This window comes from Nyctibius grandis, chromosome Z (genome assembly GCF_013368605.1).
Source record: "Nyctibius grandis isolate bNycGra1 chromosome Z, bNycGra1.pri, whole genome shotgun sequence".
NCBI classification, from domain to species: domain Eukaryota; kingdom Metazoa; phylum Chordata; class Aves; order Nyctibiiformes; family Nyctibiidae; genus Nyctibius; species Nyctibius grandis.
Window position 1 is genome coordinate 90993621 of NC_090695.1, and position 21249 is coordinate 91014869.

At 43.7% G+C, this 21249-nt stretch overlaps 1 protein-coding gene and 1 long non-coding RNA gene across 2 annotated transcripts; both read right to left on the reverse strand.

Moving 5' to 3' along the window:
• Positions 1 to 130: 130 nt before the first annotated feature.
• Positions 131 to 16353, reverse strand: LOC137676865 (uncharacterized). The gene is made up of 3 exons (XR_011050151.1): positions 15344 to 16353; positions 6928 to 6979; positions 131 to 2046 (listed from the first exon to the last, which is right to left on the reverse strand). It is a non-coding gene; the product is annotated as an uncharacterized lncRNA (long non-coding RNA).
• A 567-nt stretch (positions 16354 to 16920) lies between these two features.
• COQ7 (coenzyme Q7, hydroxylase) lies at positions 16921 to 20920 on the reverse strand. The gene is made up of 6 exons (XM_068423332.1): positions 20807 to 20920; positions 20386 to 20585; positions 19871 to 19985; positions 19623 to 19759; positions 17985 to 18053; positions 16921 to 17302 (listed from the first exon to the last, which is right to left on the reverse strand). Exons 1-6 carry the CDS (start codon positions 20880 to 20882, stop codon positions 17225 to 17227), a joined length of 675 nt encoding a protein of 224 aa, XP_068279433.1. The 5' UTR covers positions 20883 to 20920; the 3' UTR covers positions 16921 to 17224.
• Positions 20921 to 21249: the final 329 nt, after the last annotated feature.

The window sequence follows — 21249 nt, forward strand, 5'->3', positions numbered from 1 at the left end:
GTGCAAGAGAAAGGCTGTACAAATGTTTGGTTATGTAATTTGTCTTCATATGAAACAAAACATGACTTCAAGTACATAAAAATCATACTTCACAGAATGAAGCTTATGTTTTATAGCTAAGATGCTGCACTCAAACTAGGTAACCAAGGTCAAGCAGCCTGAATTAATTCACAGGCAGCCAAACCAGGGTGAGAGTCAAGAGTACACCTGAGAGCTACAGAGAGATGTACTAACGACTCCAACACTGACAGATGTAAAGGTAAGAAATTGTAGGCAATTTTGTAACAACTCAACCAGCACAACATTCCATGCCCCACAACCAGGAGCATGTTTTCTGACAGCTGTGGGACAGCTGAAGCCACAACCTTGCTACTCAGAAATGTCATTCCACACAGCCATATCTTCGAAAACAACCAGGAAGCAAAAAGCATCTTTCTTCCCCACTTCTTGCTTCATGTTTTCCTGTATTTCTCCACAAAACCAGATAAGAGGACAAAAAACATTCATCGTGCTGCTTATTGCCTGTGACCCATCACTTCAAACACTTTGTTTTGCACCCCCAAAACGCAAAAATGTTTAAAAAGCACAGCTGTGCTGGTATGAAACCCATCCTTCGAGATGTTTTATTGAAAAATACCATTGAACTCTATGAACCCATTGGCCCATACAATTTCCACTAGCCTGTGCTTTTTGACACCCTCAAGCCCAGCATATTTCACATGCCTTCAGGTCTTGCTACAGGCATCCCAATTTTTCAAGACAGCCTGCACTCTCTTTTCATGCAAGGTTGATTTGATTAGCTGCACATCCATGCTCAGGAGACAGACAGCTACATCTGCAGGAGCTGGCATGGCCCTTCATGCCTGTCAGGCAGCTGCTGCCCACAGAGTGACCTAGAGCTTAGCAGCACAGTGATTATCACTGTGGGACCTGCGTACAGGGGAATGGCTGCAGCCTCCCAGGTGGTCGTGGGCCCCACAGGCTGGAGAAAATGCAGATGTCACCCCAGCCAGTGAGACAAGCCCAGGGGCCAGCTGGCAGAAAGCGTGCAACCAGCCACACCAGACCTGCCAGTGCAAACACCGGCTCAGCACACGCTTATACACACACCAGCCGGTGCTGGCGCAGACTCACTCAAGCTGCAGAACAACAGGTTGTACGCTAATAACTGTGACCTCAAAATCAGGACCAGAGTGAATCCACAATGTTATTTTTTACTACCGCTGTTTAAATTACCAGCTATTCCTTTCTCACCTCCTCAGCCAGTGGTAAGACGAAGAGCTGTAGAGCCCGGGGCTTATAAAAGATGGCTAACGGCATCTTTTCTGGGCTCCTGGCTACTTCACCACTCCCTGAGCATAGGCTAGGTCTCTGGGCAAAATGCTGAATACGTCAGAGGTGGGAGACTTCACAGAGGTGAGTGATTGCTCAGCTTTACTATCTGGACCTTACTTGGAAAGAGCCAATTTAAGAGCCACTTGTCTGTCTGCTCGCACAAGCTAAGGGCATTTGATGGCTGCTGTACCAGAATTGAAGTGGTCATAAACACAAAGCTGCTTTCAGTTACCAAATAGCAACAAGCATCATTCCTCACTACCCATCATTCCAGTCGTACTGACATTATGCCGCAGGGGCTGTATTTACTTTGCAGTGGATACAGTTCCCCTACGTTAGCACAGCTTATCCGTCATTTGCGTTTTACAACCCATCATGGAGGAAAAGAAATAAACCATTTTATCTTGTCTGGAGTACTTTGCTCCTCTTGTCCCTTCTGGTAACAAGAATATGTTGAACTTGAGAACAAGTCGCAGTGATGCAGCTCACCTCTCCTGCATGGTCTTCCACCACTTTCCAGGAGCTGGACCACATGAAATACATTTACTTCTGTGTTGGCTATCGGATTTGTTTTCCTCTTTCTGTGTCTCCCAAGAAGTAGCAGCTCATTTGTTTGCATTAAAATGTCTATAAACTCCACTGCTGGCAAGTGATAATGCTGATGCTCCTCATTTTTCACTTAAGCAGTAGTCTTCTTGTTCCTGTATAAAACTAAAAAAAAATATATATGTATGTTTATGAGGTTTTTAATAGCAATTGTGTACTCCAGGAAAAGAATAGGTTGTACGCTAATAAACATGACCTCAAAATCTGGATCAGAGAGAATTCACAACATCAGTTTTTACTAGCATTGTTTAAATCACTCATTGTTTAAATCTATGTTATCTAAACACTTGCTTCAGAATGCCCCCATATCCAGGATATCCAGTTCACTAAATAAGGAATAATGTTATACTTATTCACATGCAAGTCTGAGCTAAAAATAGATATCCCAGTATATACGATCTGCATGGTATCTCTGGAGATTTGTAGAGGCAAAAGGCAGCGTTGGGTACATAGCATCCATTAAAGTTTCTCTACAGTTAGCAGTATTTCATGCATCTCTAACTGCTCTGTTCATCCTACAGTATGCCAGACACTGTCTGCGACGTAGGAAGCGCAGTCCGCACCAGTGAGCTCACCATCTGAGTAGGTAGAAGAAAGTGGCAGAAAGACAGGAGGCACAGACAGGTGACGACATTTGTCTGGTGCTTTCACGATGCACTTGAGACATGAGCCTTACACTCCCTACCAGGTCAGTATCTGCCCCGCTGAACCAAAGCTGCACGTAGCCTATTACAGGTGCAGGAGGAAATACATGGGGATCCTTTCCTGTGCCAGTGACGTACAGCTGCTCTTCCGCAGTGAGCGGGTTATACCTCCAACTCAATATCATGCACTGTTAAACAGTCTATAGCAGAAAAGTACAATAATCAATTGCAAAAAAAGACCAAGTTTGAAAGATCAGTCACTTGATTTCATCCCAAATCATTACTCTTGTACGTATTTCCTCAGGAACAAAGCTGCTAGCAACATCTCCTCCCCCAGCCCACTGGGTGGTCCTGCGAGGGAGATGCCATGATCAAAATAAACATCCTTCACCTGCCATTCCTCTGACTCCAAGATTTTATGGGGTAGTATTTGTTACAACACAAACCAACATGATCAGGCAGACATGAATCCATTTTGTGTTGTGGACTAATGGATCTCTGCCAGCCACAGCAGCAGGGTGACCGAGTCCCCCTTTAGGGATGGGAAAACTGGAGAGGGTGTCCACAAACAGCTGAGGAGACCCAGAACTCAGGACTGAGGAGAGACAGACTTCCAGAGCACAGGCATGGACATCAAGGAGTTTGTGGGTAGGGGTGTTACTACACATTCTCTCAAAATACTTTCTATTTAATATGTGGGATGTTCTTGCCACCTCTACCAGTCTGTTTGCTCACTAGCTATCAGCAAGGCGTAGCACTTCTTAATCAGAAAGCCTGCAAGCAGACCTGGCTGCTATAAACCACATATAGCCCAATACAGGATTTCCCTGCTGTAGGACAGCTTCCTGAGTAATTCATATGACAATCTCTTGCCCAAGCCTGTCCTTATTATAGCCAGAAATACCCTGGCTCTATGCTGTGAACAGTACCAGCATCAGCTGGCTCATCTCCAACTTGTCCCATATTGTTTGAAAACCTGCAAGGACTTATTTTGCATAGAGACTTGCGTGAGCAGGGCACAGTGCTTACCTGTTACACTGCCATTCAGGAAGCCATGCCTGTATGTTTCCAGCTAAACAATGAAACAGGAACACAAAAACCCCAACCTATCTCTGTCAGTGTCAGTTGGCATCCTGAACTCTGTCAGGCAAGCTCTGTGCATGGGAGACTGCCATCACATGTCCTCCAGAAAGCTGAAGTTGCTGGTATGGTGGAAAAAAGCCAACTACAGCATCATGGAAAGAAAACATCTTTCAGCAAGGAGAGTGCAAGTATACAAGCGTCATACGAAAAGGGAATCAAGCAATAACGGTGAATGGAAATACCTTTAGGTATTGCCATCAGAGATGTTTCTTACATTGAAAATGGAAACATGAAAACTCTCCAGGTCAAGATCATAAGTCTTTCACTTGCTCTTTAAGTTCAGAGCTTGATGTGATCCACACATGAATGACAACAGTCATGCTAATGTATACTTTCCAGTGCTGTATCTAAAGGCTCCTGCTAACGCTCCCAGGGCAGCAGAGGAGGTTTAACACACTGGGTTGGTGCTCCCAGCACCCTGCTGGAATGCGCTGCCAAAAATCAACCCTGCGGCCGTGCCTTACCTACTGCAGTTCAGGCTCTTACCCGGGAGCTCGGGTGGCAGGATGAGGCCCCAGCGTGCCGCCCTCCCTGTGTAGGGCAGTCCCCGGGGTGCAGGAGCCTGCGCAGCCCTCCCCTTTCCCCACCACCCCCAGGGCTCAGCAGAGCTCGTGGACCTGAGGACCCCCAAGATAGAGCCAGGTAACCCCCATGTTAGAAAAGCATCAGGTAGAGCCAAATCTTGGATCATGTGCTCATGTTAAACTAGCATAACAAAAAACAGTTTAATACCAGTCTAATTAAACTTGGATGTGTGTGTATTCAAATGTAAATTTAATCACTGACTGAAATGGTTTAGCTTAATTAATAGTAAGTCACTTAAATGTGTATTTGCACCACAACTTGCTAAACTAATGAAAACTGATCGCATAGCTGAGCCCTAATTTTCTGATTAAAGCAGAGGAATTTAAATGAGGATTGTAACAGTTTTATTATACCAGTTTGGGGTTACTGTGCTATTTGATTGATTTTAAAATTAATTTAGCAAGATTGGACCATTTTAAATATGCCTGGATCTTTAGTGCCTGTTTGCTAGCAAAGAGGACTTTGGAAAGAGAATTTAACACAGGTTTCAACTTGCAATTTATTGCTCACAGTATTGGAACACACTTTTCCCTTTGCTTCTCAAGGAAACTATGCTGCTTGTCCAGCACTCCCCGTCCAAATAACTTTGCAATCAATTTGGTTGAAATTGGCCATCGGGAAGGAGAGCAGAAGTCCAAAGCATTCATGTATGCAAGTTTATATGAGAAAGATCCTGTTAAGGTCCTCAGGCTGCAGCAGGACATCGGCACTGCCTGGCCATTTCATTCCACTTGAGAGCAATAAAGCCAAAACCTCACGGGCTGCTCAGAGAATCACCTGTTCATTTTTACCTTTAAAAATATAAGTTTTCATAAAGTAGGTTAAAGCTTCTCTCACTTTCACTGCTACATGTATAAATTCCGTCTACGAGCATTTGTGAATTTATCCCCGGCAGAGAGTCTCAAGTCACACAGTGAAAACAGCTCCTTGATGATACCTATCACCTTAACCACAACAACAAAAATAAAAAAAGCTTCTGTTTTTCACAAACCAGTGCAAGGGAGTTAGAGAAAAGACCTCGGAGTTGTCCCACAGCTTCCCACTGGTCTCAGCAGCGCTGTGTCTGTGTCACTGCTGGCTTTTAAAGAGCAGTAGCAGCCATCTCCCCTCCAGTGACTCTCATTACCCGGTCCCAGCCACGAGCCTGCCTGGCCTCCATGTCTTTCAGCTTTGGGCTTTTGTACCCCTAAGCTTGCCACAAAATTAGAGAAGGGGCTTTGTGCCTGACAAATAACGTGCAGCAGTGAGCTGCAAAGCTGAAGCTTTGGCACAAAGTGATGAAATACAGCTCGCAGAATCAAAGGCGAGCGCACAACAGGGACAAGCTCTGTTATCGGCTTACAGCCTCAAATAATGAGATGATCCTGGCTCAGCTGACACTCCTCCTGATGAGCCTGGGCTGGATCACCCACCCAGGGAAAAGGAGGGAAAAAACAGCGTGGGAGGAAACCTGAGCAAGGGAGGATCAGTCCAGGGAAACTGGCTTATCAGCACTCAGCAATTAGGGTGGGGAAAGCTGATGCCCTGGCTCACAGCACCTGTTCTGCAAGGCTGGAGAGCAGAGGTAGCTCTAGGAAGCCTTGAACTAGGCCCTTACCTTGTCCCATCAAGGACACAGAAGGAAAAAGCTAATGGCTTAAAAGGAAAGTGGCTTGTAGAGAAGGAAAAGCAACCCAAAACTGATGAAAAGGCCTGAGCCAGCACTGTTTCTCACCCCTGTGTTCCCAGAGGGACTGTAGCCGAGGTCCTTGGGCTCAGGGAGGTTTCACTCCACCTGTGCCTGGCAGCAATCCCCAACTGGCAGCATCTCCATCAGGAAGCACCATCCCAGTGACACCAGCCCATGCAGGGCAGTCCCCTCTGTACTGCTCCTGGCCCACACAATTTGGGTGGAAAGATGCTGAGAGAATGCTGCAGGCACTGCTCATCATCAGTGGAAATGAGAACCTTGCGGCACAGTGCCTGGTATAGGAGATGTCTGCACATGCAGTTGTTTAAAGCATGCCTAAAACCCCAGCCTCACTCATGCAATCTTCATGCTCCAAGGGAAGTTTTTTACCTGCTTGGCTTCCCTGTGGGGGGACCAGCATTACAGCACTGGAGCCTAAAATCCTGCCAGGAAGGCTAAACCCAATCTCTTCCCAGCATCCCTCTGCACCAATTTCTCAAGCTGTGCCCCTTTAACTAAGATTAAACATTCCACAGATCGAAGCAAAACAGCACGATTACTTCATTAGCAAGTGCAGCATATACCTGTCTTTGTTTAAGGCCAGTCAGACAAGTTCATTAAATGACAGCTATTTTTAAATCTGGTGTCCTAGGTTTCATTATTATTACAGTGCCGACCCCTTCAACAGAGGTGGGATCATCTTCTATGTTCTACCTAATTCAATTTAAATCTATTTTTTTGATTTACCATATAGAAGGCATCATATTTGCTCTCTGGAACTGTAAAATATGAGTTGTCCTTCTCATCTCACATAGGTACAAATGCAAAGCAAACCCACTGCAACAACAGGAACCACCCAGCCTCATGTAAGGGAGACCGAAATCAAGCCCAAGCTGCCTTTACAACAAGCTGGTTCACAGCTGCGTTTTTTATTTCTTACTTTACCTCCAGGAACATGTTCTGTCTCATGTTCTGTTTGCCATCTCTGAAGCAGTACCTGCAAACAGGGGAGGAGAATGGTGAATGCAAAAGGTTGATTTTCCCTTATCTTGATGCATCCGTGACCTGGCTGAGGTCCTGCTATTGCAAGTGAGTGGATCCCTCTCTGGGGCTTTTACTCAGAAAAACTAGCAGGTTTTGCAGATGGGACAGCGAGGCACCTTCCAGAGGAGCAAGGAGGATGCTGAGATGTCCTCCTCAGCAGCCGCCAGTACCTGATCTCCACTGACACAAGGCCCCTTTTGGCTACCTGCAGACAGCTTCTCATCAGCATTGGGCTCACGTGGCAGTGCCCAACACCACCCCCTTCCCTAGCAGCAGGGTCACCGGTGTCTCTGGGATCTTTATGTCTGGGTCCTCTCTGAATGGAAAAGAACATGCTTATAATTAAAGGAGGACATAAATGCTGGAGGAAGCGTGGAGCAGTAAAAGACCACATAGAAAGTGTTAAAAGTGAAAGAGACTCAGACACCTTTGCAGCATCACACGTTAGGGACCACGGATGTGGTACTGCAGAGCGGAGATGTCACCAGCCACCCTCGCAATAATTTGCTGATCCTCGTGGTAGCAGAAAAAAGGGATACCCATGGTGGCCAAAGAATGGAAAGCTTGGACTGAAAAAATAAAGAGGGACAGTTACCCACCCAAAACCAAGACGTCTGCTTGGATCGCAGCTCTTTAAATGACATGACATTGTCCTCATATGAATGTGTTATTCCCCTCCCATCTCTCTGCTCTGTCTGCTACCACAGCGTGACAGATGACAGGGGCTCAGGAGAGAGATGCCTCAGGCTGAACAAATTTCAAGCTCTCTCTGAGAGCACTTTGATATTGAAAGTTACACACTTGAAATTTCCATACCTTTTGCTCCACTGTGGTTACAGCTTTTCTGGGATCTGATCTGACAGGAGATTTAACAACTCATCTCTGCAGGAAGATTTTTAGTCATTTGAGAAGTATGAAATACTGAGGGTTGCATCTGAACTCACTGAGAGTTTCCAGTTCAAACAATTTCAGCACCAGCCTTTGGCTCTGGAATAAATAATATACCCTCTTTCTAGATCAGTTTTTTGTCAGGTTTAGGAATTATAAGCCTAGGAAATATATTTTAAATATCACTCCTAAACATAGTAGAGTACAATGAATTATTCATGATGATTGACTGCTTCATTGGATTTCCCTTGTTTTAATGAATCGTTCATGGACTTTTGGACATTTATCTTACTTGAAGCTGTTCACCAAATACTTTGAGCAATTTTGAACCAGCGGGTTTCTTGAACACCGTTTGCCCCCAGTATCCTCTGTCATTTGTAGTTTGTGCTGCATGTACAGCTGCATATGTGCTACAGCACTGATTTAGCTCCCTGAGTAGATGACTACATAAATAATAACATAAGATTAATCAAAGGCAGGTATTTGTACAAAGAATAGGTATCTCCCAAACAGCCAGCCAACAAGTCCATTTACACTCTGTCAATTGATCAAAGAAGGGAAAAAAAAGAGTAAAAACAAACGTAACTTAATTTTAGTGGCCATCTTCATCCATTAGCAACAGGCAAGCCATCCAGGTCAAAATATACCTGAACAGGGCATGGTGGCCCAGTATGTGGAAGCTCAATAGCAGCCAGGTTGTCTCCTCCTGGCCTTCAGCCATGTTGCGGGTGATCGTAGCAGCATGAAACCACCTCTCCTCAGCTTCAGGGAAACCCAGCTCCTGCTCAGCGGTGTGAACACACTGTCACCTGCTCACCAAGAAGGGCTGGAAGGCTTCGAGTCCAGGGTGCACCCTCTGCGTCCCAGGAGAGCCAGCGGAGAGCACCCAGCGGACTTGAAAACGTGGCTAGTAAAACAGTCTTGCCAGGTCTCCTAAACGTAAATGGCTCCATCTACAGCCACATTCCAGCCACCACCTGTCCACTCATCTCCTACCCAGGCGCAGTTGACTCCACACCTGAACACAGCTCATTACTGGCGATTGCAAGTGGGGCCATAGCAGCTCTTATCTCTGTGAACACTCTCTGAATAAAAGGCACAGAGCTCATTCCTCGTCTCAACAGAGATACGCAGTATTAATAAAGAAGCACACGCTGATGTGTGTATGCATAGATACTTTCACCCATCCATCAATAATCAAAATCAATTGTCATGATAATACTTGCACTTGTAATTCGGTACCTTCAGCACAAGAGTTTGATTCTTTCTGTAACCCCCTGAAAGCAGAGCACTGCTGGACGAGGTGCACAGCTGGACTCACCCAATGACCTAATGATTCAAATAAGAAACACCTTCTAAAATTATTTTAAAGCCAAGGAAAGCAAAGCCTGTGGAAAAATCAGACCCTACTTATGCCTAGCAAAGCAAAGAAAAAATTAAACACCTAAAATTAATTTTAAAAGTTGCTTCATTTAAGGCAAACACAGATGGGTGGTGGCTGCTACTTCTGAAACTTCATAGCATGCAAGTCTAAACAAAGGGGCGAGAAGCAGGGACATGGGTCCAGCTCCAGAGACCAAATGGACTTCGATCCACTGTGGATTCTTTACACTTAACAATAAACAAAAGAAAGCAAGACAGCTACTGAATCAAGTCCATGATTGTGTGCTGTAGCAATTTCAGATTGTTGACTGTTTATATGAGAAGCAGATTAATATCTTGGTATGTGGGAGAACTCAGGAATGAGTAAGTGTCGCCTAAGATGAACAGGGTGAACATTGAGTAAGAGCAGAGTGTGGCATAATAATTTCTATACACAGCAAAATTTATCTTTGGTTTTACAACGTGGACAAATATTCTCTAGAAAGTCTCCCCTGTAAATTGCTCTTGGCTTTATGCTACATTTTCATACCTAACACATCTAGCTCATGTACGTAATTTGTTCTGTTAGTTTCTCTTGGCTGTGACAATAAGACTTTGTAAGTGAAATGTTTGGTTTGGTTTTTTTTTTTTTTTCAGTAAATCAGAAAGTCAAGGGCATTAGAAAGTTCTGCTGAATATTCTTAACTCACTACAGTTCAGCCTGAAATAAATATTTAGTACAAGATGATATATAGAGGGTGTATTATAACATATCTTCTAAAAAACAAAGGCTGTATCAGCATCACATGTATTTTGGTAAGTGCAGGGAAGATAAAAAGAGGGAGAAATATAACCATGGATTTTCTTGTTAATAGAAAAGTCACTGAAAACAGGACACAGGGCTTTCACCACTGTGAGTGATGAAAGAGTTACTTCTGTTTGAATACCAAGTCTATGGAGAACGATGAGTCAATTGGAAAGAAATATTGAACTATCAGGTCACTCTATAGGTCACTTCAAAGCAATAGCTTCAAATAAGCGTTTTTAACCCAACATTTTTGCAACAGCGTATCCAAGTGATGTAGGCCCAGGTGGCTGTTTTCAGCAGTCACGAATTGCCAGTGATGCAAGCTGAAAACCACGCTGTACTTGGCCTGCTCCCTTTGGGATTTTTCTATTGATTAGACAACAATCCACAGGAAGGTTCAAGATTACTCATACCTGCTTACCAGGATAAACCCTCTTGCTGGTCACCAACCTGAAACATCCAGTGAGCATTAGGATTGGTGCCACATCTGCTGGAGAGGAGCATGTGTTCCAGCTTACGCTGTACTAGTACTTCGTGCTGCAAGTCTCTGCATTTATGACAAATGATGAGCAAATACAACCAGTCTAGAGTCTGTCTATAAACACATGTATCTGTCCTCTTCCTGTGCAAGGCTCAGCTCCCTGAGAAGAGCGAACCGATTTCTCATGCGTTATCCCCTCTAAACATATGCCTGATGTCTTACTAGATTCTCACATTCTGTGTAAATAGCACTTGTGTCACTTAAAATTGAGATATAATTATTTCTCATTAGCAAGTATTGCTGCGATATTTGGGTGGGAGGAATTGAAAAGCGGACAGTTGTTACATTTTTTAAAAAATCACATTTCAACCACCTTCAAAGTCTTCAAGTAAACAGCATTTTTCCTGCCAAAGTCAGAACAATGAGGGCTGACAAGAAGAGATGTGGAAGACTGCTCCTCATCTCTGACTAGCAGTGGGCTTTCCAGGCCAGGGCTGGAATTGAGCCATTAAGCTATAGTTGCAGAAGAATCTCACCAGTGATTTTAAGTCCTGCTGCTGTTCTTTTGCTGGATAAAAACACTTAAAAGCAGTGAAGTCTACACATTTTCACCAGATGCCAGGAGCGCTGTATGGTTAGTGCAGACACACGTTATGCTCAACTCCTCTCAAATTGTATTGCCAGTTATTTCCACCACAGACTTGCTAGGTGGCCACAGGCAAGTCACTACAACCTCAGAACAAGTTTAGCCTGGAGCATCCAATTATCCCCGTTGCTCTTGGGCTTAGAGCTAAGCATAAACTTAGACCTCTAGTAGACTTGCACCCGGTAGCCTTGCCTTAATCCAGCCCTAAAGCAAAGCCCCTTTCTCACAGGAATGCCATGGGCTAGTAGGGAAGAGATGTGTGTTAAACACAATAGGGTCACTCCTGAGAGGAGAGCAGGACTCTGCTGCACCTGAGCACATCTCTGTCCCCACAGGAGCGAGGAAACGAATGAGAGACAGCTTTAAATTAGACATAGGCTGTTGGTTAAAGAGGAAATTCACTTTAATCCAGAGACAGCAACAGAGATCAATGGGATTGAGTCATCTGCCTTGGCACTGCATGCCTGTCTTCTCCTAGAAGCCAATGCTTTTCACTCCACTAAATGTTTTAGTCTGCATACAGTTAGCAGCCTCTGACTATACAGCTGCCCTCAAACCACAAACTTGGGAGAAATTCATGACAGCTTGCTAACGTGCAGCTGACAGAGCTTGCCTTCAAAACGCACCACAAAAATATCCAAATCCCCCTCACCCGCTGCTGCCTCTGCTCTGACTTGTGCACTCCCTGGCAGGTGGCTGGCCAGTGGCCGCAAAGAAAACAGAAAAACCACTTCTAGTGCCAGAAATAATCTTTTTAATTCTGCAGTCCAGAAAAGATATTTTAAATAGGAAAAACACCCACTGTGTGTGTTTTTGGTTTACACGTGTCCATCTGTCCCATCAAATCAATAAATCCATCTGCCCTAGGCACAGGTAACGTTAAAAAACAAATCACTGACATGCGAACAGTTGGGTAGAAAATACCTACAGGGAAAGAAGACAGCTTCAAGCATTCATATGAAGCCTGGAGTCTAAAACAAATAATGAGACTGTCAACGTGAACACTAGATGCATCTCTCACTTTCCTCTGTGCCAGTTTAGGAACCACGCATTGCAAGGAGAGCTACAGTTCTGCACCTTCCTTCCTGGGGACTGTGTCCTGGCGACAGTCCTGCCAGCAGGTACCTTTTGCTGTGAAAGCCGTTAACTGCAGTGGAAATGCAGCCGGAACGATACAGCCACACAGAGGAGAGATGTGCACCCCAATCCGTGCCCTGTTTCCCACCGCCTCGCTCACCGCCTCCCAGGCTGCTCTTCAGCACAGGGCTCGGTGAAGGACATGTACAGTGCAGAGGTAAGAACAGGGTGATCTTAGTTGCCTAAAACTTCTCAAAGAGTATTTACCAAGATAGTGGAGCCAAACTCTTCTCCATGGCGCCACATAAAAAGCAGCAGCAGCACAATCTCGGAAATTGTTTGAGAGATCTGTTACCCACTGAACCTGTTCCAATTAACTGTTAATTCACTTACTTAACACTAGATCAGCTCCCCAACTCTAAATATAAGTATCAATAAGCTTTCTTCAATGCAAGATAAGTTCTGCCACTCTAGCTGGCAGTACAATGGTGAGGCTGCTGTCATTCAGATTTTTCATCTTAGCCACCCTGGGGAAACTGAATTAACAAGTAGAAAAATGGTACCTTTACACAATCTCCTCCCTTAATGCACACATTCATCTTTTAAACTGGCAATATATTTTACTTATCCCTTTAAGCTCCTCAAGCTGAAAATATGTGCAGAATTCAATGCACGTGACATGCCACTACTTTGAAGCTAGTGACAAAAAATGACTGGCACCCATTCAAAATGTTATCTTCTCTAAAGTCAAGAAACCAGGCAGACCCAAGGGACTGTACAGATTAAGTAGCCCTTAAATGCTAAGAAAAAACAGGGAAGTACAATCCACATCACCCCCAGCATAGGAATTGTATGGCATATCCTCAGTCGACCTGTAGCAAGCCTAGCTTTGTTATGCTCGTGAGCCACACAGGTTCACTCCAGACAAAGATCAAGCCCATTATATTCGATATTTCTTCTATCTGTAATATTTATCATCTCAGACAATATTTAGCTCCCTGCCAAACACACACACACAAAACCCAAAGGCACAGGGAAGACCCTGTCATCTTCCTCGCTCCCTGTTTTGAAAATGCAGCATTTCACAGCCTCCCTGTCTGATCCAAGTTCCTTTTCCTCTGTCAACATGACCAGAGTTCATCAAGAATCACTATGATAACAGACTTGTATAAGCGATATACTTTGGCCTCAGTCTGCCATTAACCCCTGCCAGGATGGCTGACATTAGTCACCTTCAGTTCTGCCTGAAAATAACACAAAAAAAGAAACTACAGCCTTGCAGCAGGTGTACAATAGATGTTCTGTACAGCACTTGAGCATCTCTAGCCCTTCTGTAACCTTCTACCACCTTTTATAGTCTTTCAAAATCTGAAACTGATTTTAAACAAAAAAAAAAAGTCCCTTTTGCATTAAGAAAATGAAAAGCAACTCCATTTTGTATGTAAAACAACAAAAATAAAGAGCAGCTGCCAATGAGCAGGGAAACGCATAGCCGTTGGAAGTGCCATGAGAACAACTCGCCCACACTTTAACAGATGGGCACAAACTGCTCCAGTAAAAAGAAGGAACAAATCCTGATCGGGAGCATAAAGCAGAGCTGTCTCCCGATTCATATTTTATGCTTGCAGCTAGAGACAGTATTACTGCCTGACAGCCTACTCAAATGTGCAGGATGTTTTCAGTTGCTGAGGACAAAGAACTCGCTATGAGCGCTCTCACAGTTACTGCAGATATGGCCAAACACTCTGACCTCATACAATGATTTCCTGGTATTTGATGTTCCCAGCCTTTGGCCAAGCTAAACACATTAAATATGAGATTTCTCTCTCAAATGTTCTTGCCCCAAGCAAGCAGTGTGTGATGGTCCCAGAGGCCACCCACATCTTGGATGAAGGATCACATGAACACTTCTCTATGTCAGCAGTAAATCCCACAACTGTTGAACATCACCGCAGGCACCTTCAGAGAATCCCTCTGCAACCACTGCCTTGGAGAAGATCAGGCTTCAGCTGAATATCGTCTGTCTAGGAAAGCCCCATGGATGCCTTGTCCAGTGTTGAATGCTGATGTAATGGCTGAGAGACCAGGAAAGTGACTGGCTTGGTTTCCAGTTTGTATCACCAGACCATTGTGTGCATGGGTGTGCAACTTCCAGCTTTGAGTCAAAACATACTGCGCCGCTCCCTCCCCAGTTCTAATACTGGGCTTATAAAAGATGCCGTCCCGTGCTGCCCCTGTTATTAAAGGCTTTACAATGGCCTATTCATCAAGCAATCTTTTTTCCTCTTTTTACTCAATTATTAAAGTCCATGACTTACACGACTGCACTGCATGTTCTTTCAACAGCACTTGTTACCCCTTTAGCCACTTTAATTAACCATTCTTTTGTGCTGATTCCTCCCTTCTCCAAGTTACCTAAGAATTTTCCACATGCCAGCATATCAAATGCTTTAGAGAAATTAAGGCAATAAATCTGCTAGATGTAGCTTTTGTTCAGAGAATTGGTCAACTTAGGGAAGATACTGTGTTAGTCTAATATGACATACCTTTAGTAAACTCAAGTTTATGTGCATGCTGCTCATGACTGTCTGGGGCTGAGGCAAGTAAAATGAGAACCTCTTAGACCTATCTTCTTATTATGCAGTCCCTGAGAAATCTGTGATTTCACTTTGAGTTTCTCAAGTTATTCCAGTGGGTGTGCAAACCAGTCATAGATAGAGAACCAAACACTACTTCATTTGGACAATGTAAATAACATCAGTAGTTTTGAGTATAACCAGACCAGACTTGCAATGGTGTAAGTGATAGAAATTATTCTTAAAGAATGTACAAAGTGTCAGTCATACTAAATCATACAGAACAGGAGTTTCTATATTAAGATTTAATCTTCAGTCTAAGCTCCTTCACAAAAAAAAAAAAGGGGGGAGGGAAATAATCCTCTTTAACAAGTCGTTCATGTCAAATTACACAACAATCAGTTCTTAGACACACTAACAGGGCTACTCAAAAAGGTACACTCAGATGTACCTGGACTAAAAGCTGTCTGAAGCCTTACCAAGCTCCCAGATGCTTGGATTTGAGATGCTCCAATATGCTCCCACAGGTCTTGGATTCCTGGTGGCTACTCCGCACTTCTGATCCTCCTCTGGTCTCAAAGCAGCTACAAAGTCAGTACATAGCATTTGGCCAGCACAACAGAACTGGAACCAGAACACAGCAAAAAATCACCAAAATACTTAACTGGCCTCAATATAACTGGATAGCTTTGCCATATAAGGTGAAAGTCAAGATTGGCAATGGCACCCTGCTCCTCATGACAGTAAGGGGCAACACTTGCCCATTGTTTTATTTCTTGGTTTCCAATTTTTTCATTTTCAGCTAGGTTTATACCCATTACATCTCACATCCATAGCTGACCTGTTCAATTGGTTATATCCCACTGCCTGGGCTAAGAAATACTGACTTTAATACATCATAGCTTTTAACAAGAAAATGAGATCCAACAAATTCTGCTACCTGATCTGTCAAGCTTAGCTATTAAGAAAAAAAAAACAAACCCCAAACCAAACACCAAATCAAAAACCACATACCTGTAGAAATCAGAAAACCTGTAAAATTGGGAAACAATAGTTAGCTTATGGCAGTTAAACATGGCTCTTGCTTTCTCAATGTTTGAACAATTTCCCCATGTTTTCAAACACTAAGAAAGCAAGGGCATCTCTATTGAAGAGCCACTGAAGACTAGAAGCAAAGTAAGATAAACTTGAAGGCTCTAATAGAATAACAAGTGCAATTCCACAGGTGCACCAAGTTGCTCTTCCCACCTGCTGTATATCAGGGTTCCATTCCTTACACACACATCCAGGAACAAAAAAAAAAAAAAACAAACAACCCACAAAACCCCAACCAACCAAAAAACAACACAGGAAGAAAAATTCTACTTAAAGAATTCAGAATCGAGCCTGAAAAAAAACCAAAAAACACCCCACAAACAAGATGATTAAGGGAGTGGAACATCTCCCTTATGAGGAGAGGCTGAGGGAGCTGGGTCTCTTTAGCTTAGAGAAGAGGAGACTGAGGGGTGACCTCATTAATGTTTATAAATATGTAAAGGGCAAGTGTCATGAGGATGGAGCCAGGCTCTTCTCAGTGACATCCCTTGACAGGACAAGGGGCAATGGGTGCAAGCTGGAACACAGGAGGTTCCGCATAAATATGAGGAAAAACTTCTTTACGGTGAGGGTGACTGAACACTGGAACAGGCTGCCCAGAGAGGTTGTGGAGTCTCCTTCTCTGGAGACATTCAAAACCCGCCTGGACGCGTTCCTGTGTGATATGATCTAGGGAATCCTGCTCCGGCAGGGGGATTGGACTAGATGATCTTTCGAGGTCCCTTCCAATCCCTAACATTCTGTGATTCAAATGAAAGTCTTACAATACCAATCTTTATTCAAGACAGACCAAAATGAAATACTTACTAGTACTTCAGTTACTCACCCGGAAAACTCAAAAATATCCTACTTAGTCACTATTAACCAGTTTAAGATGAGCTGATGAGCTCCAGCTTATTTGAAGTACATATAAATTTGAAGGCACCAGAGAATGTATTTACCATTTTTATATGTGTGTGTGTATATACATATATACACATTATATATATAAAAATCATGTATATACATACATATTTTGCTGCCACCTTGTGAACACTCTCTGAATAAGGTTTAGTTCATACGGACCCAATTCTGCCACCTTTATTCACATTTAGCTCAACTGACTTCAATGCTTTTTGAACAGGTACTCAGTGTGAAAAAGGCTGGCTGAACCAGATGCTTAGTGAAGAAAATTTTAAAAGGCTGAATAAAATAACTATTAGTCTTCTGCAATTTCCATACACTTTTGTGTCAGTTTAATGCCACAAACATTATGGAAAATATCACTAAATTCTTTCCGATAAAAATATTGCAGCTTTGCATCCAAGTTGTATAGCTATCTTCAAAACTGAATAAGCTGGTGCCTGTAAAACAAAGAATAAGAGATTAAATACATTTAATGAAGTGTTTTGTTTGAACCAGATTCTGATAAGAAATAGTAAGCATTGTCTAAAAAAACAAAAACAAAACAAAGCAAAACCAAAAAAAAAAAATCCCACCAAACACCACCTGTATTTGTAGTCTAATCTACCCTAGAAAAAACTAAATTAAAAATTATAAACTTTGCAGAATGTTTCCATTTCTCCACAAATACAAGTCAATCGAAAAAAAAGATAAGTCACACATTCCTCATACAGTATTCAAGGGAGCACAGAATTTGTATTTCACACTTCCTAACACGGTTGTGTTTGTCTACCAAGATGATGCCTCAAGTTTCCAGCTGTATGGAGAGCACTTATTAGCCGTATCTTCAAAATTATTGAATCTAAACTTAAAATAAAATTAAAAACTGTGCAGAGGACACCTCTCAGGAAAACGCAATCACTTTAACACTTGACATGAATTCCAACAGATTCAATTCTGTTCTAGAAACATGAAAGCCATAATATGCAGTGTTTTCTTATATTTATTTTTGGGGAAGAACATCAAGCGCCTTATTTTCTATTTCTAAAATAAAGAACTACATCAGAGTCACTTGATAAGGAAGATAAGAATATCACATCTACATCCTCACTAACAGTGCCAATTAATTAACATTGTACTTACCGCTTCTGCATCATGCTCAAGCCCAATGTCATGGTGCTCCCGTTCATCATCCCGAAATTGCTTTATTAGCTTTAAAAGTAGCAGTTAATTAGTAAGCCTACTTTGCGGAGAAATCAAGGCAGCTAGTATACAAAACTATATGTGCCTGACCATTGCATGCACCATCTGAGGCCCAGGTCTCTCAAAAGCTTCTCAAAGACCTGAATCTCCAATTCATCAGAAGGGAATTATTTATAGCATTCCCCAAACCCAAAGCTCTTTTAATATTCTCAAAAAAAGTCTTTAAAAGCTACGCTGCTGTTTAATGTATCGCTATTTTTTTCACTGTTTCAAGAAAGCCTATAACCGATAGTCGTAGTAACTCATAACACTAACTAGTTTCACACATACAAATTATTCTGACAAATTAAATAATGAAATCAAGGTCCCTGCCTTGCCACATAATCAGTAAGGGTGATTCCCTGTAAGCCAATAGGGCTTTTGTCCATTCTAGCGTACTCTAAAGGACACTATTTTTCTCTTCTAATTTTTCAACTGGGACAAAAAGGTTTAAAGAATTTTCTCTTGAGATGCCTGCAGATAACTAGGATTGCTTCATAAAGTGCTCAGAGGTTACAGACACCCAAGCATTGTCCCTCCCCAACAGGTTCGCATGGCTTTTGGTTTCGTCGCTAGTCCTCCTCATAGTGACACTGTGAATAACTTTGCTGCTTAGCTTTTTCTCTTTATTTTGTGCCCCCTCAGTTTATAGCCTGGGCCCCACAGTTTAAGAAGGATGCGCAGGTCCTTGAATACATCCAGAAGAGGGCAACAAAGCTGGTGAAAGGGCTGGAAGGCATGTCCTGTGAGGAGTGCCTGAGGACACTGGGCTTGTCAAGTTTGGAGAAAAGGAGGCTGAGGGGTGACCTCATGGCTCTCTACAGCTTCCTGAGAAGGGGACATGGAGAGGGATGTGCTGAGCTCTTCTCCCCGGTATCCAGTGATAGGACGTGTAGGAATGGTTCAAAGCTGCGCCAAGGGAGGTTCAGACTGGACAATAGGAAGCGTTTCTTTACCAAGAGGGTGGTCAAATACTGGAACACGCTTCCCAGCAAGGTGGCTGATGCTCAGCGCCTGTCAGTGTTTAAGACGCATTTGGACAATGCCCTTAACAACATACTTTAACTTTTGGTCATCCCTGAATTGGACAGGCAGTTGGACTAGATGATCATTTTAGGTCCCTTCTAACTGAAATATTCTATTCTAACTATATAATCATATCCAGTATAAGCAAAATGTTACTACACAATCATATTTCCTCCTTTTGTTTCACCTCTAAACCCTTCCTTTCAATCAAAAGTAATCAAAATTAAAGTATAGTTCTCCCATTCAAAAGGCAAATGCTGAATTACTGAAAGCATGTTGAAGCTAATCCAACACAATTTTAATTTTGGTGCTTGATCAATCCAGTGCTGCTGAAGGAAAAAACGTCCTTTTACTTAAAAGAAACTTAAAATTTCTGTTGACTTCAGCATTCTATGTGATAGAACAAAGAGAGATCTACTGTAAATTCTATGAGTGTATTATTTTAAAAGACTAAAGTCACATTAGATAATTCAATGAATACGTTAAACTACTTTTTAAGTCATGGTTAAATACCTGCAATAGGTCTTTGTACTTTTCTGGATCTTCCATAAGAGCTCGGATCTGGCTATTGTAGTGATCCGATATACTCTCTTCCACTGCCACTGTGCAAGCCATGGCACCTTTCTTGCCAAGTAAAGCACTTCCAGCCCCTGTGATTGTGGTACCAAACACATACAAACAATGAAATGTGAAGCAATACAAATAATTCATGCATTTGAAGACTTCACAAAACAACAATAATAGTAACAATACAAACTCACCTAAAACAAAACCCGCTACATTCCAAAAAGGCAATAAAACAGTAGGTCGAACTCTGTATGCAACCATTAGTTCATTGAACTTTTTCAGGTGGTCTTTTTCTTGATTCCACATTTGCTGCAAAAGAACAAGATCACAGCAAAGTATAAAAACAGAAAAATTAAACATTTCCGATTAATAAACAAAAAAAATCAAACGAGCTCAGGCCACTCACACTTTGACTGGAGAGATAACACTATTCACATTACAAAGAGGAAAGACTAGGGTAGTTATAAATAGGCAACATAAAAACATTTGCAGAATAAGAGTCTTTGTGACAATACTACAGCAATTGTAGCGTTGGTAACTCCTTTACCAAGTAATCTCACCACTCTTTAAGAACTCACGTTTAACCATGTTCAGAAAAAGATGGACAGCTATCTTACTATGAAAGCTGCGATCTTACAACTTCATTCGACCGTTGTTAATCAAATGCAAATTACCCAGAAACACAGCGATCGCTTTCAGGTCCACTAACCCGGATAATCGGTCCCACACTTGATCTACCCAAGACGGCCATTTGTCCCGCATAAATGCGATTCGCCCCGTACTCCCCGGCATGGTCCACCCGGATGATGCGCTCTATGAGGGGCTTGTTGATGCCCTCCAGAGTCACCCGCGTGCTGCAAAGCCTGAGGGAAACCCCTCCGGCGGGCAAGGGCCGTGTCCCCCGGAGACCTGCCGGAGGAGACAAAGGTGACGCGAGCTCTGCCACCGCCCAGCGCCCGTACGAGGCGGGCGGGCGGGCGCTGCCACCCGCGGGGCCCGGGCGGCGTGAGGCGGGCCCGGGCGGCGGTGCGAGGCCCGCGGCCGTCGTTCAGGGCGGCACCCCGACAGGTGAGGGGTAGGTGGGCAGGCGCGGGAGCCGACCCAAGCCCCGAGCCGACCCGAGCCCCTACCCGCCTCGCAGCCGAGGGGCCGGCACTGCCCCAGCCAACGCCGCACAGTCGGAGCCACAGCGGCGGCCACCTCCATGCCGCTGACCCCGACGGCTCCTCCGGCGCGGCGTGTCGCACCGCCGCAACGTCATCACCGCGGGCCGCCTCCGCGCCGGCCTCCCGCCACCGTCCCGCCCTATCACGATTCCGATTGGCTCCTCAGCGCCGCCGCACTGGAGAGCGGAACTGTCAGTCAGGGCCGGCGTTCCTTAGTTGCCATGGCAACGGGGGGGACCACCTCCTGAGGCGGTGTCGGCGGGGCAAGCCGTGGGCGGGAGAGCTGAGGGGCTATGGGGCCCTGGGCCCGCCAAGGCCTTCGCACAGCCGGCAGCGGCAAAGCACACTGATTTTAAAAACATCAGACATTCTATTAAAAAAAAAAAATAAATCATTTATTGAGTGTT